The sequence below is a fragment of the Anopheles gambiae genome, chromosome 2 (assembly GCF_943734735.2).
Source record: "Anopheles gambiae chromosome 2, idAnoGambNW_F1_1, whole genome shotgun sequence".
NCBI lineage: Eukaryota > Metazoa > Arthropoda > Insecta > Diptera > Culicidae > Anopheles > Anopheles gambiae.
In genome coordinates, this window is record NC_064601.1 from 90,101,395 (window position 1) to 90,125,868 (window position 24,474).

Below are 24,474 nucleotides of genomic sequence, written 5' to 3' on the forward strand. Positions count from 1 at the left end.
AAGGCCAAGCTGCGTGACAGCTCGTTTTTGACAGCGAAGTGTAGCTCATTATGGATGGCAAGCACAAACTGACAACATCGCCCTGTGCTAGTGTGCGTGTCCGTGTGTGTGTGACGATGTTTGGATTTTTCCTCGTTCGCAGAGCACACAAAAAAGAAGGATTGAAAGCTTGAAAAGCAAAGAAAGGAAAAAAAAAAGATAAAACTTTTATTTGCCCCCGTCTCTGTGCAACGCACCCGAGCAGAGGGTTGTGTGTGACATATCTCGTTGAATAAATAAACCCGTACTATTATCTCTCGCCGTGTGGCACTCGCTACCGTGTTTAGTCCGAGTTTAACGCACGGGCATTGTAAAGTTCACGATTTACGATTTTGCAACACACAACACAACGTCGTAGGGATTATTTAATACGCGTAGCGGAAGGAGAGGGCGCGCGTTCGAAGCGCACCAAAGGTCGCCGTCGCCGTCGTGAAAGGTGACGAAATTGTTCAACCCATAGACGGGACGGGAAGTGAAGCGTTTCCGACGGAGAAAACCTCTCCCGTGAAAAAATAGTACGGCGCTAATCAACACGGCCACACGGTGGTGCCCAAAAGCGAAAAGGTAAGCAGCGGAAGCTTGAAATTGAGACGCAGTGCGTAGAAGTGCCGAAGATAAACATCTTCTTCTAGTAGGCTGTGGTGGCAAAAATCGATATCGCGCTACGTAGCAAGCACGACACGTTGTTTGTTGGAAAGGAAGAGGGAGTGGGGGAGGGTATCGCAGAGGGAATGAGAAAGGTTGCGGTGACTCATCACAACAAACTTTTCAGCTCAACTGTTGTTTTCCTTTTTGTGTATGTGAGTGTATGTATGTGAAAGTAAGTCCTTCCCGGTTAAGTCGGCAATAAACCAACCAACATCACATGACTCATAAAATCTAAACCCTTCTCATGTTTCTTGCAACGATAATTAATCGCCTCCTCCTTTCAAACCTCTTTTCAGCAAACGTAAACACAGCCGCGCAATCCCCAGTTGCGTAGAAAATGCCACCAACCAACAATCGACCGGATGAGCTGCCTCCGCCAAAGGCGGACTTTAGCGCACCGCCGCCGTACGAAGCGAACGATCCGCAGCAGCATCAGCACCTTCACCAGCATGAGTACGGATCGCAGCAGGCGGTGCCGGTGCCGGAGCTCACCACCAAGCTGCCCACCTACGAGGAGGTGCAGATGGAGAAGATGATCAATCACGAGCTGCCGATGGGCCCGATGGGACCACTAGGGCCGCCGCAGATGCCACCGCCGCCGCCCAGCATCACCTCGATGGGTGGCCGTGGTGCGGCCGGTGTACCGGGCGGCCCTCAGGTAACGTTCATCGCGATCGATGCCGACGGGGAGAACATTACCGCCGACAATGGGCTGCTCGGTACGGACATCATGTTTGTGACCGCGTTTCTGATCGCGTTCCTGTTTAACTGGATCGGGTTTTTGGTGCTGACCTGTTTCTGTCACACGATTGCCGCCCGGTACGGGGCACTGTCCGGGTTCGGGCTGTCGCTCGCCAAGTGGACGCTGATCATGAAGCACTCGACCGACTTTGCGTCGCACGAAAACTCGTGGCTGTGGTGGCTGATCATGGCGTTCGGGTTTCTGATCTGCGTCCGGGCGCTGGTGCAGTACATTAGCATCAAGCGCACCTGGCGCCTGCTGTCCACGTCCGCCCAGGAGCGGCTACTGTTTTTCTACTAAGCTTCGGAGGCGGAAGCTGTTGGCTTACCTTCTTGTTTTTTTTTTTTTTTGTAGTTTTTAGAACTTCCTTTACTTGCTCTGTTCGTGTTTCCTCCCGATCATCGTGTTTACAAACCGGGGGGGAAGTAATTTTAATCCATTTCCTCTCCGTAGTTGCTGCTGTGCTTCTTCTATTTAGAAACTACACAAATAGTGCTTACATACACACAGGACACCACAGGTGTGATCCAAGTGATCACCGATTTGGTGGTTCATGTATCCCGTTTTAGCGTAACGATGGTAACTCCCCCATGTCATGGTGTGCTGTTCCCTTCTAGACACTTTTCACCGGGCGGGGGGCAAGCAGTGCGGTCATATGATCCATATCTATTGTATGGTGCAAGTAGGATTTGGTACAGTTTTCGGGGGAGGAAGACCCGAATGGAGGGGTGTAGGTGTAGCGAAGGAATCATTATCGTAATTTTGTGATAGCAATCAGCGAGGTAGAGAGGGGAGAATATGGGTATCAGTTTGGGTATGTGTTTTTTGTTGTGTTCTCTTCACCGTTTCCCCCGCCATTCCCTAGCTGTATCTTCTTCTACGTGTGTGGTGTCTTTTGTACGGCAGGATTGTATGTTTAAATATTTTATTAGTTACAGTCAAGTTAGGGCCAACATACCACTCGTGTGTTTGCCGCATGCTGAATGTTGTTGTTTTTTTCTTTTTAAACGTGGGAATGAAAAACGAAATCGTTTTAAACTTCTGCACCTTATTTCTCATGCAACGAGAAACAAAAACGGCGGGCTTGCTGTAGGATCTATGTAGAATGGGTAAGAAACAATGGGAAACAATGGAAAAGAAACGAGAGGCAGCAGGTAGGATTGTAGGAAAGCAGGGGAAGAAAGGGTGATCACATCCAACAAAGAATCAAATTGAAAATCCAGCAGGAAACACTTACCATTTGCTAAAAAACAATCTTCAAACCTTTGAGGAAAGAAAACCCGGAAAACAAACACACTTGCAACAAACTTTCACAACACAATAACAAAACAAAATCAAACACTTCTTACTGGCCTGGCTCCCACTCTGGTGGTGTTACCGCAAATAGAAAGAGAGAAAAAAAATCATATTTTTGTACGCTGTAAATAGTTTGTAACCACAACACAACGAGAAATGGTAAAATAAGGCGAGAGAAAATGGCGCTATAAGAAAGGGAAGGATCGTTTGAAAATTGTGAAGGAAAATCGAGGATAACACAAGATGCAAACACACAAAAACATAACGAAAAGATACAATAAAATACCTACTACCTATGTGTGTGTGTGTGTGTTTTAGCGCCGTCACTACCAGATACTCTCTCTCTGTTTTGTGGATATTGTGTAAAACGGAAAAAAGTGGGGGGAAATTGTGGTGAAACAACATTAACTAAATTGGAAAAACCAACGCGCGAACCATAAGTGTGGAAGCGAACAAGAAAGAGAGAGAGAGAGAGAGAGAGAGAGAGAGAGAGAGAGGAAAATACGTCTACTGTGCTGTATTGTATAGAAAAGAAAGCATATTAAAACAAAACAAACTATGTCTCAATATTGTGAAAATCTAATAAAATGATAAAAAAAGGAATAAAACTATGATATACCTTAAACATCATCCCACCTGTGTTTCACGTGTTTGTTCTGCGGATGACGAATTTGAGATTAACGGACGGTTTTAAATAGATTTAAACTAGTTGAGTGTGGATCACGTGGGGGCCTCTCTAGTCCTATCCTTCTTAGTAGTCCTGTTGTTTTCATGGCAACGTGGCAAATCATACGAATCTAATTCGATTCATGACAGTTGGTCTAATAGCGTAAATTGTGATGCAAATCATTTTGGAAGAGATTCTTTATCCCAATTGTAAACAAGCTGCTCCACAAAAGGGTAGAAAGAACACGTGTTTATCATTGCCTTGATAACACACGTGCAACCAACAACTGACGCGCAAACGATGTGAAAATCAATGCTGATGTGATGATTATTGGTAATGCAAAAACTCCATTTTCATTGTGGTTGGAAGTTGATTATTTTATTTAACAACTCAACTCCCACTCCTCTTTTCGCTTTCTTCCTCTTCCTTCTCTTTGTTTTATCAATACACAAACGATATCGATACCGCGTTCCTCCCTCCTCTCTTCCACACACCGTACAGATGGACGTCGGGTGCCGGAAGAAAAAGTATAAACACCACCACAGAACATAAACAGCACAGCGACGACACTCGGCTGCTTACTTCTTCTCCTTCTCCTTGAACTTCTCGTCGCCCTTGCCACCACGGATACGACCGGTACGACGGGCAGCGATGAGACCGACCTTGCGACCCGGGGGCGTGCCGCGCTTGACGGTCGACGCCTTACCGATGTGCTGATGGTTACCACCACCGTGCGGATGCTCGACGGGGTTCATCGCCACACCGCGCACCTTCGGCCAGCAGTTGCGCTTCACCTTGTACTTGTGGTACGCACGGCCCGCCTTCAGGATGGGCTTGTCGATACGGCCACCGCCGGCCACGATACCGATCATAGCACGGTTCGCCGACGGCAGTACCTTCTTCGCACCGGACGGCAGCTTCACGCGCGTACGCTTGGTGTCCGGGTTGTGCGCAATGACCGAGGCGTAGTTGCCCGACGTGCGGGCCAGCTTGCCACGGTCGCCGGTCTTCTCCTCCAGATTGCACACAATCGTACCTTCCGGCATCAGACCGATCGGCAGCACGTTACCGATCTGCAGCTGGGCGCGCCGTCCACAGTACACGAACTGGCCGGTGTACATGCCCTCGGCCGCGATGAACAGCTGCTTGCTCAGGCGGAAACGGTACGGGTCGCGGAAGTTCACGACCGCCAACGGGGCACCACGGCCTGGATCGTGGATGATTTGCTGCAATGTGGGGCGTGTAAACAAAAACCCGAAATTAGCCTACTTGGATCGGGGGGATTTGAATGACGTTTCACTCTACCTTCACGACACCCTTCAGGTAACCGTGACGCTCGGCATAGTCGAGATGGCGCAGTTTCGGCTCTCCCTTTCGCTTCTTGGTGTGGGCCCGGAACACGGATCCGGCACCTTTACGCTGCGCGCGAATGACGCGTCCCATTTCGACGCCTTAAACTGCAAGAAAAAGGAACAAAACACAGAGAAGACAGCATTAGAAGTTGAAGCAGTTGAAAGCAATCTACATTTAATATCCAAAAATCACGCAACATCACACAGCAGGGCAGGCAAGGCGGTTAGTGGCAAACATCGCCCTCCACACAACACACATCCACATCGCCGGGATCCAGAGCGAGCGCGGCGAACAAACATTAGCCACGATTCGGGGTTTTCAGCCGTTTGGAGGGCAAATGTCCACTTTCCACATGTCCCCCAGTTGCCAATTGTGCGATGTTGCGCGTTTTCCAGTATCACTTCACGGCGAAAAACACTTACGGGGCTTAAAAGTTAATGTAATGATACACAAAATGTGTGTTCACTAGACTCTGCGACGAGCCGGAAAGAAAGAGAGAACGGCCGAACTGTCTAATGCAGGAAGCAGAGAAACGCACACTTCGCTTTGACAGCTGTCAGTGAGCGGGCTTTGAAGGCAGCTGTCAAAAAGTGTGCGTTCGTGGGTTGATGCGTTTGCGTAGCGACCGGGAACGTGTGTATGGAGTGTTTGAATTGGCCGTTGATATTTATCAAAAAATTAAAAAAAAAAACAAAGGAGGAAAATCAACGTTTAAATGAAAAAAAAGGTCAATGATGGGAATTACTGAACGAAACATATTTTTTGCCACATTTTCTCAACATTTCAAACCAGCAAAAAATGGCCTCCTTGTTATGCCTTTACAGTTTAATAATTTATTATCGAAATACTTTTGTCTTTTTGTGTGTTTTATGTTTGCATTGCATTTGCTATTGTATGCTGTATTTTGTTGCTGTTGTTGTGACGTTGTGTTGTTTGAATGCTTACAATTGTCCATTTGATTTCTTACAAACACAGCTTAGTTTTACGGGACAGTATGCGCGCATTTTGCACAGAGAAAGAGAATTATGATTTCAGCGTTGTATTTTTTTGTTGCGATTTATCAAGTCGTTATATTTTACGTTACATGGGGAATTATGTCAAAAGAGGGATTTTTGCTCTGCTCTACCTGTCCAAAGAGTCTGCCACGGTATCATATTTTGCCAAGAGAGATTTGTGTGTTTTCACTGTTCGTTCTTTGCACTTTTTTTACTTTAACCTGAATTTAGCAATTTAAAAAAGAAACAATCATCCTTTAACGCACTACCTGCTGTAGGGTTTCAACGAATACGTAGAAATACGCTACTTAATCAACATATATTACTAGGCGCACACGTGGCAGCACCTTTGATTCGAAGCAACTTCACCGTTTTCTTTGCCCTTTATCTCTCTGTCTCTCTCTCTCTCTCTCTCTGGCTTTCTCTACAAACTAATATGCTGGCGATGCTGCGACTTAACAGATTTTAGCCCTTTTTTTGTTCAAAACTAGAACTAACTCAGAAGCTAATAATACAAGGACAGGCAACAACGGGAGGTACCAGCGCGGGCCACTATTAAACTAATTGCACAAAATGGAAGTGTTGTACCGAACAAAAAAAGACGAGTGTGACCATATCATTTCAATTGTTGTTTTCTGTTTCCAATTTTGCTAATGCTAATTTCCCTGTTTTTCTTTGTCCCTTTCCTACATGTGCTCACATACGCATAAAGCCACAGGATTTATGTATTGTGTAAAAATTGTAAAAAAAACAGCTGCTACAGGAGGCGGTTTGTTTCTCTCTCTTTTTCTCTCTCTCTTTTTCCCTTCTCATTTTGCATTTTGCTGTAACAGCGTGCTATGGATGATTTTGCGGAGAAAAATGGGGATTTTCGCTATGTTGCTTTTCAATAAATACAACCGAAACTAGACTTTACACGTATTCCCCTTTCCCCATTGGGTTTGCTTTTGTTATCCTTTTTGTGCACAACGGTGAAGATTGTTGCTTTCCCCGATTTGCCCGGGCCGTCTTGCCTTAAACATGTACAAGAAGGGAGGGTATTACAATACACACAAATCATCAAATCGATCACATTGGTTCGTAGTATAATTATTTAGTATAGTTTTCATTTTGCTGCTGTTTTGCCCCTTTTTTTGCTTGCTCTTTAGCTAAGATTTGTTTAATATTTCCATTTGTTTGTTATCAGTTAATGTGTATGTATACAACAGTTGCTGGGGGTTTTTAGTTGCCTTTTTTTGGAAGAGGACAAAGAAATTACTAAAATAGGCAAAGAAAAAATATGGAAAATAGTAAATTATTCACAATTGAAACTACTGCCGCCCTATCCTTTTAACGCAAACTGAGAACACTTTTTCTTTCCCCTAAGGCAGGGAGCCTCTTTTTAAAATCATTAATCTAGCAGAGCTTGCCAGCAGACCGTTTTTTTTTGCAGGAGGAGGAAGGAATCGTTTAACAACCCACCGTCGCCCATCTTCCCAAAGATTGCTACTAATAAAGTAAAATTATAACTTACTGCAAACGAACGATTCTCTTCTAATCTCTAATACCTCTCCTTCATAGTGGAATCTCCTTCGCTTGCTTACTCTTTTTTTTCGGACGACTTTTGCCCGGCTTTCCTTCGCGCCTTCTATCACACATCGATTTGTTTTGTCTCTTTGCATCAAACTCATCCGATCCCCGTTCGTTCAGTGTCCTACGATACCGTTGACGGTGCGGCCGTTGGTGTTGCCGGCACTGGCAAGATTGTTCTCCTCGCTGCAACAACTCCCCGCCGTACCGATCGCTCCTCCATTCACCACCACCGTATCCTTGTCCGATTCGGAACCGGACGGTTCCCGCCCATCGCTCGTCGCGGCCCCGGTAGCGGCCGGCGTTAGGAGCTTCCCGTTCGGCACCACCACCAACGGTGCCGATTTGCTTTTCAGCGGCTCACCGACGCTCGCTAGACTGCTGCTGCTCCCGAACGAGGACGGTGGCCTGATGATGCTGCTGCTGCCGGTGGTAGTCCCTGCTGCCGTTCGCTTTGCCGTCCCATTCAGTCCGTTCAATTTCGACGCGGTCACAACACCGTTCGTTCGGCTCGGCGGAACTGCTTTGGAGGGAGGAGGTTTCACGGTGGTGCCGTTCGGGGGCTGCCGCTGGATGGGTGACGCGAGCGTCCCGATTTGTGTGGTGCGGACGGGTTTGTTGCTGCCGTGCGGTGATCGTTCGCTGGGGCTGTGCAGCCCGAACGTGCTCAGATTGTGGCTAGAGCCGAGCGAGGTGCGGCGCAGTCCGTTCTGTGCGCCGGCGTTGTGTGTTGGCGTGGTTGGCGCACTGCCATTGCCGGCGTAGCTGTGCCGCACCGAGGACAGCTGCGTGTAGACGGAGGAGATTTGCGTTTTACTTTTCGGTGTCGGCGGCGTCCCGTTCGTGTGGTGGTGGTGGTGTTGGTGGAGCGGTGTTGCGCCCGCCAGCCCTACTGCTGATGGTGTGCGCAGTCCGTTTTTGGGCGTCACCGGCTTCTCACTGCGACTGTAAGGAAGGTGGAAGAAGGGATAATAAAAGAGAAATTAAAATTAATAAAAATAGATAATAGATATTACAAAAAAAAACTAGAACGATTTGCTATAAAATTAATGAACTTTGATTATGAGCATCACTCCATGAAGCTACTTTTTCTGTGTTATTTTCTTTCTTAGTATTTGTTAGACAAAATTGCGTGTAAATGTACAAAATTGAAGATGACGGAGGGTGAGAGCACACACACAAACACACAGACAGAGAACAGAGGCTGTATCCTTTTACCTTATTTAACTGCACGGGGCAAGGCATGAAAAGATAGGGAACATAAATATGGTTCGTTCGTTTTAGGGCGCATGGTTTTGTATATGATTTTACTATTTTGCTACTACAACAAACACTATCACATTATCTACTATCACACACACACAGAGAGAGGGAGGTTAAAGAGTGACACAAACGCACGACGGGAAATGCACTTGCACCAGCTACGGTGCGTACGGCAGCCCAATCGTCATCCGGTCCGGTAACGTGGGCAGACCGTTTGCCGCACTCGCAGCAGGGCAAGTGTCCAGCCGGCTGTGCACGAGGTGTAGGATGCAGATGAGATTGATCGCACACAGCATGCCTATTGCTAGTACTATATCACAAAGCAGTACCTGTCCCAGCTGTCCCAGCCTACGATGTGGGGGTTGCGCAGAAAGCCACCAGCAAAGCCCAAGGAAGTAAGCGAAAAGGAGCGAAGGTTGGAGCGGTCCGAACGGTTGAAGGATGGACAGGGAAGGGGGATCAAATGATACAGTTAGATGATGATGATGGCGATGTTATTTACAGATGAGTTTCCACAATGTTGTTAGTTGGTAGAAGTGGTTTGTTACGTGTTAGTTGGTTACAGACAGGAGCACATTTTGGCAACAGGTTTTCGCCCCATTTGATGTTGCGGTGGTTGTGATGTGTTTTCCCCCGGACGAATGTGGTCAGTTCAGTCAGTGGTAAGTTTGAAGGTGTTTGCAAGCGAGCATGTTTCGAAAGAACGAGACGAGAAAAGAACAATTTCCATATGAGCTTGCGTACGAGTCATAGGAGAGTAAGTGGGAAAATGGGAACTCAGTAAAGGGACATTCGAAATAAATCAAATAAATCATGACAAACAAACAAAAATCAAGCCGCTAACAAGTGCCTTAAGGAGTGCTTTCCCTCCGGGATTTGGAAAACAGTGCAACAAAGCAATGCACCAAGGAGTAGAGCTTTTGCAGCACGTCACGCACCAGCACGAACGGAGCGGAAGCTCCGTCCAGGCAGTTCCTTGCCCAACGGGCCATCATTGCCACCCCGCCATCGTTGGCTACCCGGCGACTTAATCGTGTTAGCAGTAAGCGGTTAAACAAATCAGCGATAATGGTTAGTAAACGGTTCGCCAGCACAGCGATCCGGGCGACCGCTACACGACAGCGGTTAGCGCAGCGTGCGGCAAGGGCCAGCTCGAACCCGACCGAACTGTGGCTGATGGGAAAATAGTCCGCCACGTACAGCGGGCGGGTCGGGAAGTGTCGCATGAAGGTTCTGTGTGGTGTTTGTGTGTTGTACAATTGATGTATCACATTTCCAGCACCGACAAGGGAAGGACAGATTAGTACAAGTGTAGCCAAATACACCGTCAGGCACACAAAAAGGAACACACGAAAAAAGGAAAGAAAGAAAAGAAAAGATAGGTAAAAATAAGGAAAACCTCATCCATAAAGCGATTTACCGAAAACAGAATGGAGAATGTGGATTGAAAGGACGGCGAAAGTGGGCGGGAAAAATGAAAGCAAAACACAACACCCGTAACCAACACGAACGTACTAAACTAAAATGGTTTCACTAATATGCGCTAAGGTAAAATCAATAAATGTAACATATTATTCTGCAACCGGCAGGTCGGTCGTCGGTGGATGGATGGTACACGGTGGGTACCTCAGAAACCGATAATTACCTTCCTAATCCTTCCTGTCCACCGAAGGAAACGGGCCTCAGCTGAAACGAAGAGACAAAAAGACGTTTGTAAATTAGATTTGCTGACAAGCAGTTGCTGCTAGAAGCGAAGAAGGTCTACTACTACTACTACTACTACTACTGCTACTGCACGTACTCGTTCCGTTTGCGTCGCGGTGCTGATGGTTTCCGCCGACTGGTGGTTCCGATCGCTGCTGCCGGCACTGTCCGGCCCGGATAGGGCCGTACCATCCCCGCTCTCCGTGGACGAGCCACCGTTCGTGAGGCTGTGGAGCTGCTGCTGCTGCTGCTGCTTCTCTCGCTCCGCTTCATACTTTTCGATCAGATTCTGCTGCTGCCGAATCGTGCGATCTTTGGCCGTTAGCTCACCCTGCGTGCGGTCGTGCCGGAGACACGGGTAAGAGTAAAAGTGATTAAGTGAATAATTTTAACACGGAAGCGAACAGTTCTAACTATCGAACAACGAAAGCCTAAAGTAAATCTAACGTAAACGGTTCTATTTTACAGAATATTTTGTTTTGTTTTACAATAATTACTAATTTGTTTGTCGATTATGTAGTATTTTTGATATAATATAATAAAAAAAATCAAATAATATTAATTTGGTCTCTTTAATTAAAGGGAAAAGGATGTTTATAGATAAAGCAATATCTTTACAAGCGTTCTGGAAGTAGTAAAAAGGTATTCTAAAGCTAAGGTAAAGACAATTCCTTCAAGACGACAGAGAGCATCGTTGAACGCTGCAAAGGAGTAGCAAGTAGGGGTGCTCGAATATTTGTGTTTATTTTTAGGAAAGGGAACATAATTCAGAGTTTGTATAAAAAAACAACTTCACAACATCAAAAGCCAATTCGATAAAAAAGAACAGTGAAGATCTCAAAATAGTGAAAAGGAAGCGTTCAACAAGGGAAAAGAATAGATAAGCGATAGACTTGTAGAGCTGTAGTCCAATTATTGAGTTTCGGTGGGTACACAATAATACATGTTTAATTGTAATTGTTTAGTTATTTTTCGCGAAGGTTTCTTCGTGATACCTTACGCGTCCTATTGCTTCACAGTTGTTCCCACCTATTCCAGAGTTTTATCCTTTTGGGACAGAGACAATTTTGGAAAAAACTCAAAAAAAAAAACAACTAAGAAGAGTATAAAGTGGGGCAACAGCATTATGCACCGATTGCAGCACAAACGCTGGAACCGGAAGCCCCTTGCAATGGCGAGACACTACCGTTGCAACTATAAATAACACGCGGGGCTCGCGCACTGTCTCTCTCTCTCTCTCTCTCTCTCTCTCACACACACACTACAACAAAGCGGGCGAGCACTAATAGGAAGGGCGGTAGAGTAAGAGAAATAAAAGGGAAATGAACGTGCAAATACCTGAAGGTAAACCACCTGTCTTCTGAGATCCGCCAGCTCCTGCCGCTGGTCCTCGAGTAGGGCAAGGGCCGCCACGCTGGACTCACGGATGAGTATGTTTTCTTGCTGCTGCTGTTGCTGTTCCTGGGACGTTGCCGTCGCCGCCGTTGTAGTTGTTGCCGAGCCGATCGTACCATTGGCGGCAATTGCGGCTGCTGCCGTCGTGAAGAATTGCCCATTGTTATTTTCAAATGGGTTGAGAGTATCGGTCTGTGAAAAAGGGGGGGAAAAAAGCCCGCAGTTAGGACAGTATGAACGATGAGTTTTCCGGAACCTTCGCGCGGAGAGTGGGATGGAGGATCATGTAGTAGTGGAGATGGGTTTACAATTAGTTACATTAGTAGGGTTTGTTTTTCATGCCTTTTTCGGTATTTATACACTAGCACACACATGGTTAGTACGGTACGCGAATTAGAAGTGGTAAGTAGGAGCGAAATTGTGGCTAGAAACATCTTACCCAAAATGTGAAAAACTGTAAACTTAAAAGCACCTGTAAAACATATAACCTACCATCATCAAATTTTCTTCATCCTGTTCGAGTTCGTGGTGGGTGGTGGTTGTGTTGGTTCAGTTCGTACGGTGGTGGGGGGACGGCCGTCACATTCGAGTGTTCGAGGACGCGGCCAAAAAAGGGTTGACACATACACACATACGTGGAGGTTGAGGGAAGTAGTAGCAGGCGTTAGGAAACGGCACCCACACCAACACATCATCGGATTTTTTTTTCGAAGTTTGGATGAAGAAAATATGGCGCGTGTATATACATCACACACACAGAAAAGACAACAACATTGGAAAGAAAAACAGAAAAAAGAAAGAAAGAGAAAAAAAACAAATAAAAAAAAGAGATAAGGGGAGAAGAAGAAAAACAAAAGAAATGTTAACAAACAAAAATAAAACGACGAATAACGATCGAGCAGGAAGCGCGCGCACGAGTGATAACGAGATCGTGTGGTTGCGTATGGCGCGGTGCGCGAAAATGAATGCAAAAGCGCACACATTCACACCAACACGCATACACTAATGAATGATGGAAAGGATGCGAGAGGATGGAATGGAATGCAATTTTCTCGCGGCGAGGAAATTCGAAACCGAGTTTGCAAACTTTTAATCAGGAGAGTGGCATCGTGCGCTTTTGGAAACACACACAAAACGGTGATGTAAGAGCAACCGCCGAACAAAAACGGAAATGATGAAACGAACGTTATGAGAGGCATTTGAGCAAGGCATGATGATCAAGAATAATGCGGTCGATGCGGGCGAAATGTTAACACAATTGATCCAAAGTGGAAAGTGAGCGGGATGTAATAATGCGCGAGCATGCTGTTTTTTGTGCGCACGAGAAGGAGACAATCAATCTAGGTAGGCGTTCACGTGAAGGAGCCGCATGCATTTTCACTAATGACCAGTGCTGCAAAATGTCATGAGCATCACCAGAGTTCACCAATACAAACAATGATCATATTCGAGGTAGTTTAATGCTCATTGTTGATACTCAATGAAAGTGCGTCATGACATACCAGTGCGTGAATCATACGCGAAATGCGCTGACTGACAAGGTGAGCTTAATGCCGGCGCAAGCATGATCATGAATTTTTTTCTGGTTGTGAATAGCGTGATTAGCCCACGTACACAATTGAGATGATCAGAGATGGGACTCACACATTTGGTGGACCAATCACATGCTTGGTGACATTTTGTTTAGCAACCAACTCTTGGTCACTCACTTGGTCACGACATTTTCTGTCGTGGTGATAATCATGACATTTTTCGAATATATTTGGCGTGTGGTCTAAGCTACAAAATGATCATACTTTCGCGTTCTGTCTGCTTTGTTTGCCTGTTGTTTGTCATGAAGAAATCATGTTCATTTTGTTTCTTGGAACGACTCCTAAGCGCCGCATATCTCCCATGACTATCGTGATGATCACCGACACGAAATGTTGCGACCAAGTGACTGACCAAGAGTTGGTCGCATGTCACCAGGCATGTGATGGTCGCATAAATTGTTTGAGTATCACATCTAATCATCACAGTATAGCTCGTGACGCTGACATGATTTTGTTTCAGCCAGAATTTGCCATAACTATGTCAGTGACACTTTGCAGAAATGATCATAGAAAAAAAATCATTACATAGTGACTGACCAAGTGATGGTCGCAAATATCATGTACCATGTATTGGTCACACCAATCGTTTTGAGTGATCACCTTTGGTTATCACAATTGAGTACGTGACGCTGACATAGACATGTTTCAGTCAGGTTTTGTTATGACATTAACAGTGACATTTTCCAGCACTGCTGATGACAGTTGATGGAGAAGCGCTTGCTTAGGGGCTCTCCCATTCCTGTTTGCTCACCTCCTGCATTATCCGGCGGAGTCGTACCAGCTGCTTCTTGAAGTGCACCACGTCCTGGAGCATGGAGTTGCGCAGCGACTTGTCGAGCAGGGTGAGATCCTCCGCGGAGTTGGTAGCGGTCGAGGCAGAGTCCGTACAGTTGTTGTTGTTGTTGGCGAGATTGTGGAACTGGCTCAGGGTGGCCGTCTTGTACGAGCCGGCGAACGTTCGCCGCGGCAGGCTGTCGATCGAGCGCGGGCTTTCCGATCCATTCGTGGGCGTCGCGTTGTTCTGCAGGCGTCGGGTGAGTAGCCGTGCCCTTGCCGGTAGCTGGGATCTGGAAGCGAAAGAGAGCACACGGAGAATGAGAATGAGCGTTTTAGTTCCGCTGCCTGAGTGCGCGGTTGGAGTTATGCGAATATGGGAGTTTGTTTGGAGGGAGGCAACACAGTAACACCTCCACACTGCGGATACAATAAATATACGTTTATGGCACAAAGTGATTTTTTTTTTGCAAAAGTATCAAGCGAAGGTAACAGACAAAAAAATTGGTGCAGTAAAACTTGTTTACTGCGAAAACTAAGCCAACACCGCCTGGCAGCCCCCACCGTGGCAACCGTGGCTGGCAGAAAATCGATAGTAACCTATTTGCAATTCCCGTCGTCCCAGTCGCAGAATGGTGATGGTGGTGGTGGTGGTCGCCGGCTCTGGAGGGACTCGTGGTGCTTAGGCGCACGCTGGCGCACCGCTCGAGCGTGCTGGTGCTGCCGGCGGTGCCGGACGGTGCCAGCAGGCGGTGATGGGCCGCTGCGGACGTTCGGCTAGCCGGTGCGCCGGTGCTGCTGCTGCGCTGCCGGCTGGGCACCGCCGCATTGACGGTGTGCGGTACGGTCAGGTACGCTGTGGCAGTGGTGGTGGTGGTGTTGGACGATGACACCGGACCTTTCGGTTCGCTTGCCGCTTTCCGGTGATGCGTTAGGAGACCGTGCCGTCCGGTGGTGGTGAACCCGCCCGCATGCATCGGGGAGTTTGAGCGCGACCGGCCGACGGAATGGACGTACAGCTTTTCCGACGTGTGCAGATCGGTCTTGACGCGGCGGGCACCGATCGGTGGGGACGAGCTGGTCGCATTCGATTGCATTTTTGCACGACGTACAACACAACTCAACCAAAGGCACACGCGGTGGTGGTGGTAATCGAATTATGAGCGTTCTAATTTACACACGTCACACCACGGCGAACGTAGCGTAGATTCCACGGGTTCCGTGGCTGGCTGCTCTCTTATCATAGTAATCCCATGGTTGACACGATAAAAAAAACACCAGCGGAACCAGCACTTGGGGTCACTCAGATTAGGGACCAAACGCTCAAGCACACTCTGTTTGGGTGGTGTGCATATCGATTTTCGTCTTGCCTTCGATAAGGAACTCGTGCAAGACGTCGTACTGTAATAGGGATGCAGTATCGATTTTCTTGCCCTACAGTGAACACATGACGGTTGGCGAGGGGCACTACTTTATCACAATTATCACAAGACGTCAATGAGACCGTACTTTCCCTTGTCTTACACGCGGCCACAAGTCGCGTTTGCTGGGTCGATATCAGGACGGGACCAACTCCTTCTATTAGCCGCACTCTCCGCACCGTCCGCTTGTTGCTTGGATGGGGACTTTTCGCACAGATTTCGCACTAAAGACCCGTCCGACTTCGGTGGTTCGTTTTCCCTCCTAGCCTACTACGATTTCCACTGCATTTGTAGTATTACTCTCTCCGGTGTGTGTGTGTGTGTTCTCACTTTCGGGGAAATTCTTCCTCTCAGCAATCACTCTCTCTTTACTCTCTTTTTATCTCTCTCTCACACACATTATTCCCTCTTTCCGTTCTATGCACTCTTCGCACACTTGTTATCCCTTTTTAGCCCTTTCTATTTGGTTTGCTTTCTCTGCGAATCAACAGGGGGTTTTTGGAGAAGAAAAACCCTTTTGCTCTAGAATAAGGATGCGCACACACACACCGACACACCGTTCTGGAGACAGTGAGAGAGCGAGAGACCTTTCTTGTGGAATCGTGAAAAACGTAAACAAACGAACACACACACACACGAGCGCGCTGTAATATTGAACGGAATCCCTAAACCCGTACACCACCGACGTACGTCGTCGTGCGCGTCGTCGTCTGGTGCGGCTGCTGATTGCGTACTGAAGAGGCGGCAGCACGCGCGCACAAGTTGCGCCAGCAGGTTTTGGCTTTTCCTTGCCTGCGGCCTGCTGTGGGTATTCGTCCGTGGCCCCCTCCCCCCAAGCCTCTAGGCCCCCGTATGGTCGGCGGGCAGCGGCGGCTCGCGGACATTCGCGTGTTGCGTTCGTACGCGTTTTCGTAGTACACACCTGTTCAAGCGCGTGTGTGTATATGTCCGTTGGGCGCGAAAGAGTTTTCCGCGTGCGGTTTCGGGGTGCGAGCGAGACAGCACCGTGGCTGTGTGAATGGGGGACACCGGGTTGGTGCGTAACGTGTAAGACGACCACCACCGCGACCGCTGGCTGGTTGCATTGAATCGGGTGTCGTTTGATAAGATTGCACACACGCTTCCACGCACCACCTAACCGCTGAGTCCTCCCCGCTCCGTGTGCACTCTTCATGACGGGTAGACCAGGGTGATGATGTTAATGGGCTGAAATCCTTCCGCAATTTGGGGCGCTGCTTCGACCACGTACGTTTCCTTCTCGCCGCAAGTGAGCAACGCGTGTGCTGGTGACATTCACCAACACTCCCCCCGATGACAGAGCAGCAGATTTTCTCTCACCAGGACCGAAGAAGGGATGTGTGTGGGTGGGTTTTTTGTTTCTATTTTTTTCTTCCGTCGCTTCTGTTGTCTTTGTTTATCCGCGTTCGAGGCATGGGGGGTTTGATGATCATTTTGCCATTCGGGTCTCGCTCGCTCGGCAGAGCGTGAAAATTCGCTCGGAAAATTCGCTGCCAAAATCGCACACGCGGATGATGTCACCCGTGCATTGATGATACTAAGCCGCGGGAGGTGTGTGTGTTGGTGATACATTTTGAGGGATATTTTCATTTCAGTGTCGACAGCGATACTATTGGGCTTTTCCTTTTGCCTAAAAAAACGACATTCTTGAAGTATCGTTGCGGTTTATATTGCTACTTCCGGTCAATGTCACTGTTTTTCATCGGAAGAGAGCCATTAAAACGAAGTGGAATTAATCAGGCATTCCTTCTTCAAGCACACGCTTTACTTACTCGCCATCAACTACCAGAGTTCGAAAGAAAAAAAGCTAAAACACATCTAAAAAGTAATGCTTCTCGATAATTGCACTTTTTTTTTAAACAACCCCTTTTTAAATACACAACAAATCCCCCCGGCTTGCCTCTTTGTGCTGCAATGATAGGGTTTGGTTTGTCTGGTTTTCCTTAGTGTATTTTTATATAAATACAGACCATCGATTGAAGGTGGCGAGAGAGCTCGAGCGCGCGCGCGCTCTGGCCCTCTAGCCGCAATGTGAAATCTGTGAAATTTTGCACGCAGAAAGTGAAGCTACAAAGGAGCAAACAAAAAAACGCTACAACCAAACTGTTTTGCCGGCAACATAAATCACGAGCATCAGCAAGCAGCTCCAATTACGGTGCATTCGAGCATAGCCGGAAGGATGTGTGTGTGTGTGTGTGTGTGTGTGTGTGTGTGTGTGTGTGTGTGTGTGTGTGTGTGTGTGTGTGTGTGTGTGTGTGTGTGTGTTTACTTATCGGTGATATCGGAGTTGTTGTTTGAAGGTGATAGCAGCCGTACCACCGCGTACACCAAACACGCTGCAGCCTGTTGCTGCTGACGCGCGGCTTTTAAGCTTAAGAAGCGGGTTCGATTTCAAATTTCACGTGATCGCGTGCAGTAGAATCACGTGCCGCGCGCACAGGGCATGGAATCTATAGTAGGGAAGATCGCTCCTCGTTGCTCGCCGAGGGCTTTCTCTATTCGCGCGAAATAGTTTTGTTTTTGCCTGTTTGTGGCCTGAGAGAGGAATTGGGTCAGTTGGGTCTCTATTGTGAAGGAAGAAGTGAAGCGTGGAGGTGTTTGTTGTGATCGCTAAACCAATGGAAAATTTTCTCTTTGCAAGCAGCGGCCCTTTTCGCGAGCAAATTCCAACATGTGGGGCAAGACATTGAATTTTTATATCCTTTTCAGGTACATTTCGAAACGATTTCTTCTCTTTCAACGTTCATATCTTGCGAACATGTTAATTTCCCAATGAGATGACACAGCCGGCTTCAAAGAATTCATCTCACACATGTTGCCTTAGGATCATTTAAACAAGCAATAAACTGCTCCACCCTTAAGAAAGCAACAGGCTTTGTTGGTCTTGCTTGTCAGAAACAAAAAGCAACAAAATTGAAACATATTTTCAATTTCTAAACATCTACCAATAAATGTTAACGCAATGTGCCAAAAATATCTTCAAAAGCGCACAACCGCCTAGTCACCGTCGAAAGTGTCGGATGAGTTCATTCTCTTAGAAAGCAAAGATCTACACAGAACAAAAGAATGAAAGAGATTTGGTCACATTTTTGTCCGGTACTTTGCGTAGCGAACGAAAAAAAAGTAATAAAACACGCTGCTTTATGTTTATTGCGTGTAGCACGCGTATAATAGCATCATCGTGTGCCGAAACAAACACACACACGCGCTGAGAAATCCTACATAAATATTGAACCTAACGGTGTGCGCCGCCAGCTTGCCATTTATTTGTAAATTGTTTAAATATTTGAAAATACAGGGTTTTCGAGGATTATATAGACATGTTCAGCGAGTTGTAGATTCGTTCAGGCATATAATAGACTCTTTCAGCGAGATATAGAATTGTTCGGAAGTAGGCGTAGACATGTTCAGCGATTCTGTAGAGCTGTCATTTGTTTTGTTTACACACTGTGCCGCAGGGTTCAATTTTTCATTCTTAAAAGTCCTAAAAGTAGCTAATAATCATTCCCCAAGCTGTTTAATACATAAATTAGTTGAAAAAAGCTTATTTTTTCGAAAACTGTTTGTTTACCTCCTGATGAGAATGATCCAAGATGCAGTCCAAGGGGTACGAAAGTGACAGCTCTACAGTATAACCGAACATGTCTACACCTACATCCGAACAATTCTATATCTCGCTGAAAGAGTCTATTATATGCCTGAACGAATCTACAACTCGCTGAACATGTCTATAAAATCCTCGAAAACCCTGTAAGAGAAGAAACAAAGGGGTAGATGAGTAAGACCCAAAGGCACACAGTGCGGACTCTTCAAACGTGACCTATTCGATGGCTGATGATGATGACATCCGATCGCAAAACGGTGGAGCGCAAAAGGTGTAGCACAACAGACGGCAGCAGCACGGGGTTTTTGGGGCGGTTTTTTTGGTCGGCGCCCGCCTCATGTGAGGTAATCGGATCGTGCTTAATTAAATTGATGTCACACCTCGACGAGCTACAGCAGCACAACAACACATCATAAAGCGGGAGAGAGGTTGAGTTGAAAGGAAATTATGCCAACCTTCATCGACCCGTGATGTGATGTGGAGGAGCGCAACAATAGCAAGTATAGTATGATGTGGTTTTATTGGTGACCGTGGTTTTAATGATCTCAAATCATATTGGAAAAACGAACGAAAAACGAAAAGAAGAGTCCAATAAGAAAAGAACAGTCCAATAAGACGTCCAATAGTGCAACCATTTGTTGGTCCTTTTATGTCTGCCCTAAGCTTCCGTGTCCATCGACAGTTTACGACGATGGCACAGATGGCACGCATGGCAGATCATCGCCTCCAATCCCTAAAGCCCCTTTAAGCTAACTATCCGTATCGAGCAAACTTCTCTCACCTCGAGCTCTCTCGTGACCAACCAAGCGGGTCCAATAGATTCTACCATCGGTGAACGGAAAACACTACCCAACCGAACCACCAACAATCGGCGGCTGAAGTGACTCATCCGATGACTCCTCAAAAGCTTTTGAGGTACACGATGATCATATCGAGAGCTCTCGCTTTAGGAGACGGTAAAAAAACGCCGTGAAATTATATCACGCACGCGCATCATTTGATTCCGCCGGTCGGTGCGCAACTGCAACACATCCGGAGAGGAAGTGGGCCGGCCGGCAGGCGCTAAACGAGCTGCAACCGATACATTACAACCGCTGCGTGTGCAGTGAATTAACCAAAAACGGAAGCAGCGTGTGCACTGCTCTTGGGAGGGGCTGTAATCATGCCGGATGCGTTTAATCAATAATCATTATCGAATGTTGCTTCTTCGGTGCGTTATCGCACGCCACAAGGTCTGACATCATACACACACACACACACCTTATCAATCGACACACACAAAATGACTGTTTTCGGGTTGCACACACACACACACACACACAACTGTTTTCGCTTTCTATACCGGTCCAGAGGCGGCGTGGAGTATTTGGAAGTAGCGCTGAATCTTCCACTCAGGTTTGGTTGGCCCAGGTCAGTTTGTAAGAGTATGGGGAGTGGTGATGGAATTTTCCAGCAACGTTGAGAGTTGGAAGAAGCCGCAAGCAATGTTATTTTCTCTCGGTTTCCTCTCTTTTGCGTGAAAATGCTGCACCGGAAGTGGATGGTTTTCTGGCTGTGTGTGCGCGCGGCGCTTACAGAGAGCGCGGAGGATCACCACCAGTGAAGCATACAATTAATTGATTAAGCTACGATAATTGACGGAGCTGTGGGGAGTGGAGGCGTTGAGGCGGAAGCTTTTTCGATTACAAAACTGGCTAGAGGTTCGTCGTGGGAGAGAATATATGGTTTCGATTGGGTAAGTAGATGATCCGCATCAAGACATCGATATGGTTAAGTAACAATGCAACAGGAATAGAGCAATTATGTGGTGCAAAATGCATACATTTAGGCGCTTATAAAATGAGTCAACAATTTGAGTCTTGTTTTTTTGCTTGTTTAAATTATATTTTTGTTTGATTGTTACTTCTGGAATTTAGTTTCAATGTAAGCCTTTCACATTTTGTTTTTTTTTTTTTAATATTTTTTGCAATTTTCGTTCAAGCCGTACAACACTTGGAAACAGAATTATTCTACAGACGGCGTAATAAGGTATTACGCCATTAAAAAACACACCATTCCATTTATTTTGCGCTACACCACATCACACCCCGTGGTAGAAAAGCGTAGCAAATGATTTAATGTTGCTGCATGTAGCTGCAAATCGCCATCGCAAAACATTCCCTAGCACCAGAGACCGTCACCGTCTACCATCATCGTCAGAGGTCAAGAGCATTTTTAGTTTGCACGGTGGCCTTCAAAAAATACAACGACGTTTGTTGGCTGTTGTGCAAATGCGGTGTCCAACAGCGGCAAAAACCGATGCCATAATTAGCTCTAATAGCTTTGACCCCATAGCTGCTGCTGTAAAAATCATTACCGATTAAAGTTAAACGTTTTTTACTCTCTTTCATAGTCGTTTAAGCAGATGAACGGTACCGTTCAAAGAAATTTCAGTGAGAAGTTACTTCTACAAGCTGCACTATTTTAAGACATTACATTCGCTAATTTCATCCACCACTACACACATCCGTTACAGGGTGGCACACTGCCTTCCTCTCCCATGCGACCGCATCACCTTCCCCAGACGTGCGCTCGCTCGCCGCAGTTTAGTAACACACGCGAAAAACACGCGAGACTAGCGACGCCACAACAAACACCCCCCACCAGTATGCCTTGGCTTTGCCTGTGAATGGGTGTCCCCACACCATTGCAGCTGCATTTAGCTTAAGCCACCGTGCAGCACTGCATCACTGCACCGTTATCGCCAACTCAAGCCTTATCAATCGTTCCGATGGTCACCACATTGGAGCATGAAATGTTGAAATAGTTTTGAAAAAAAAACACGCATGCACGCTCGTACGCTCGATTTGCCTGAAGGTGGCTCTCCATTCTATGGTAATTAGCTTCGGTGGATTGTTTTGCTTTTAATTAGCGGTACGAGAGGTTCGCTCGCCTGTGCAGCATTGCTTAAATTGATTGGCAAATTAGACGATTGGATTTGCGTTTTTTGCCAGCGTGTTCCAATGCGAAGCAAACGTACGATTTGCCCATTGGTTGGTTGCCTTTATTTTGTGTCAATGGAATTAATTTTGCAAATGAGTAGTCCACTTTCAATTAGTCAAGAAAAATGAGGAAACCACTAATGCCACTGAAATGCTTATAAGAAAAGAGTTCGTTTTCTAATATGATGTGCATCTCATAACCTGCGGCCTCAGCACAATTTTTCGATCGAAAAAATTCGATCGATCCGGCTGTCATTTTGGTGTCATTTGACACTCATTTCGCCGCCAAGGTGTTCATTTTACTGGTCTTTTTGAAAACTGTTATACCATGACACTCACGAGCAAAATGAACTATGCTACAAAAATTCGATCGTTCCGCTTTGTATGGCGAAAAATCCGCAACTCATTGAGCTGCGGAAATTTTCGAATATCAGAAAAATGCCATAAATCAAGGTTAATGGTTTTTAAAAACGTTATGTAAAAGCAAGTTGGTAATTGTTCTGGTTCTTTTTCAATATTTTGGGTGATAAAATTTTTTTATTAAATATTTTAGAAAATGGTTTGCCTACACTAAGTACTGAACTCGATGGGAATCGACTTCATGCAGGAGAATGAAAGAAATAGTTATACTGTCAGTTTTACGTGAGCGCCTATCGAATTTTTTCGATCGAAAAATGGTGCTGAGGCCGCTGGTCTCGTGCGTTGCAATTGTTTCTGCATAATAGGAGCGCGTTCATTCGCGCCCGAAAGCTTCCGCCGCCGTTTACCGGTTTCGTGTCTCGACTATTTCCACACATCGCTCGGAGCATGGAAATTGGAGCCTGTGAATGCGCCATATACCGGCTGAAATGCATAATTTCCACACAAGATACACATGCCCTATGACGCCCTGAAGGGGAAGCAGTGGTGTTGAAATTTGAATAGAATAGAGCAACAAGATGGATGGAAACGATCATTTACCCATTGGTGGTGGTGGCGGTGGGCGCCGTAGCCGGAGTCGATTTTTCCTGCAGCACCGCAGCCGGCGACGAACCGACACCACTTGCCGGCGGTGGTGCATTCTCAACCGACGTCGTTTCACAATCCTTCATCGTGATCTGGTGGTGTTTGCTTGGTTTCTACTGTTACCTCTTGGCTGGCGTTTTGCAACCACAGTAAGACAAGTATACAAGTTTCCCGATCGAACCACAGCAAACCAACACACAACCACACTTCACTGCATCGCACACTTCACTGGTAATTTTACAACATCCGTAGAACCGACAGAGGAGCAGCAAAGCTTCTGGCTTTCAATAATTTTCACGTCTCCTGCACAACAAGTACGTACCAACCGGCCAACCCGCCAACCCTATGCTGCAGCATACACCGTCGTCAAAGACAAACGCGTGGAAGCGGTGGAAGAAGCTAGCAAAACGCAAACATTCTTAATGTTGGATGTTGGATGGGCTTTTTTTACAGACGGGTTGATGAACTAAAAGGAGCGGATTGTTGCGGTTCTCAACTGTAAATTGTGGTTTTTTTTCGGTAAATTATAGCTGAGCTGTTGTCGGACGAGTTTTAGGCCTTTTTTGTTTAATCCAACCACTGTAGAATGGTTTGTGCACTTGTAGGACTTTACAGAATGTTGCAAACACAAACCGAATTCAACATATAACTGAATTAATGATGGTTTAAGCACTTGCACTATTGTTATAACACAAATAACAGACCGCGTGAGCCACCGACGTGCAACTACAGACTATTTGCTTCTGCACCAAAACCCCCAAAAACTCAACCACCTCTTCTTCTCACTCATCAGCTGATGTATTTTTCCCTTTTTTTCGTGGGTGCATCAAACATCAAATAAAAGCCGCATTAGACACACACATACACTACCAAGATCGTGTGCCACGGGGAGAGATCGGGGGCACAACACAATAAAAATATCTTTTCTTTTTTGTTTTACCACACTAAATCACACTTGATCGGTGGTGCTTGGTGGTGGTGGTGGTGGTGGTGTTTGTTGCAAGAAAACTAAACGTTCCACAACGGCTGTGTCTGTCTGTCGGTTGACCCTGAACAGGTTGCAGGAAATGATGCACCATAAACAGAAACACACGCGATCGCGTTTGCTGTGCACAGTACACACGAGAGAGAGAGCGAGAGAGCAAAACTGTATCACCCCGTTTCTAATTTGCCGCCCTGCCACCGCTATTGGGATGTCAAAATTAGAAACTAAACACAAACAGTATCAACTAGCACGTCGAGCAGCATGCGGACGGAATGGATTCGAATCGGGTAAAGGATCGGACGACAAAACACCACAACCACCCTTTAGGAGAGTCTCTTTGTCTCACCATCACCACTGAACACTGGCGAGGGAAATGCTCCGAATAGTTTTGCTGATCGGCAGCCTCCCACTGCCCAAAACCGA

General features: G+C 46.5%; 3 protein-coding genes across 14 annotated transcripts in view; 1 reads left to right on the plus strand and 2 right to left on the minus strand.

Moving 5' to 3' along the window:
- The first annotated feature begins 45 nt into the window (after window positions 1–45).
- Window positions 46–2,220, plus strand: LOC4576550 (NEDD4 family-interacting protein 1-like). The gene is made up of 2 exons (XM_001237718.3): window positions 46–603; window positions 984–2,220. Exon 2 carries the CDS (start codon window positions 1,025–1,027, stop codon window positions 1,727–1,729), a length of 705 nt encoding a protein of 234 aa, XP_001237719.2. The 5' UTR covers window positions 46–603; window positions 984–1,024; the 3' UTR covers window positions 1,730–2,220.
- Window positions 2,221–3,748: 1,528 nt separating this feature from the next.
- Window positions 3,749–5,306, minus strand: LOC1276470 (large ribosomal subunit protein uL2). Its single transcript, XM_315817.5, has 3 exons — window positions 5,168–5,306; window positions 4,698–4,849; window positions 3,749–4,618 (listed from the first exon to the last, which is right to left on the minus strand). Exons 2-3 carry the CDS (start codon window positions 4,833–4,835, stop codon window positions 3,971–3,973), a joined length of 786 nt encoding a protein of 261 aa, XP_315817.2. The 5' UTR covers window positions 4,836–4,849; window positions 5,168–5,306; the 3' UTR covers window positions 3,749–3,970.
- Window positions 5,307–5,552: 246 nt separating this feature from the next.
- The window catches only part of LOC1276471 (uncharacterized), an 86,761-nt gene continuing 67,839 nt past the window's right edge, over window positions 5,553–24,474 (minus strand). For 7 of the 12 annotated variants that reach the window (XM_061647881.1, XM_061647885.1, XM_061647882.1 and 4 more), the window contains 6 exons: window positions 14,015–14,330; window positions 12,164–12,184; window positions 11,615–11,863; window positions 10,374–10,607; window positions 10,218–10,258; window positions 5,553–8,254 (listed from right to left, as the gene is read on the minus strand). In XM_061647881.1, coding sequence (XP_061503865.1) covers window positions 7,426–8,254; window positions 10,218–10,258; window positions 10,374–10,607; window positions 11,615–11,863; window positions 12,164–12,184; window positions 14,015–14,330 — 1,690 coding nt within the window. In that variant the 3' untranslated portion in view covers window positions 5,553–7,425. Of the gene's footprint in view, window positions 8,255–8,527; window positions 8,537–8,901; window positions 8,921–9,024; window positions 9,806–10,217; window positions 10,259–10,373; window positions 10,608–11,614; window positions 11,864–12,163; window positions 12,185–14,014; window positions 14,331–24,474 lie in introns of those variants that run through there. The other 5 variants (XM_061647888.1, XM_061647889.1, XM_061647879.1 and 2 more) reach the window with 5 other exon arrangements.

What these genes read in the sequence shown, in the direction of transcription:
- LOC4576550 (XM_001237718.3), top strand. Translation starts at nt 1,025, where the DNA reads ATGCCACCAACCAACAATCGACCGGATGAGCTGCCTCCGCCAAAGGCG.
- LOC1276470 (XM_315817.5), bottom strand. Translation starts at nt 4,835, where the DNA reads ATGGGACGCGTCATTCGCGCGCAGCGTAAAGGTGCCGGATCCGTGTTC. An exon ending in ACCTGAAGGGTGTCGTGAAG is followed by an intron (nt 4,619 to 4,697) that starts GTAGAGTGAAAC and finishes CCCACATTGCAG; the next exon opens with CAAATCATCCACGATCCAGG.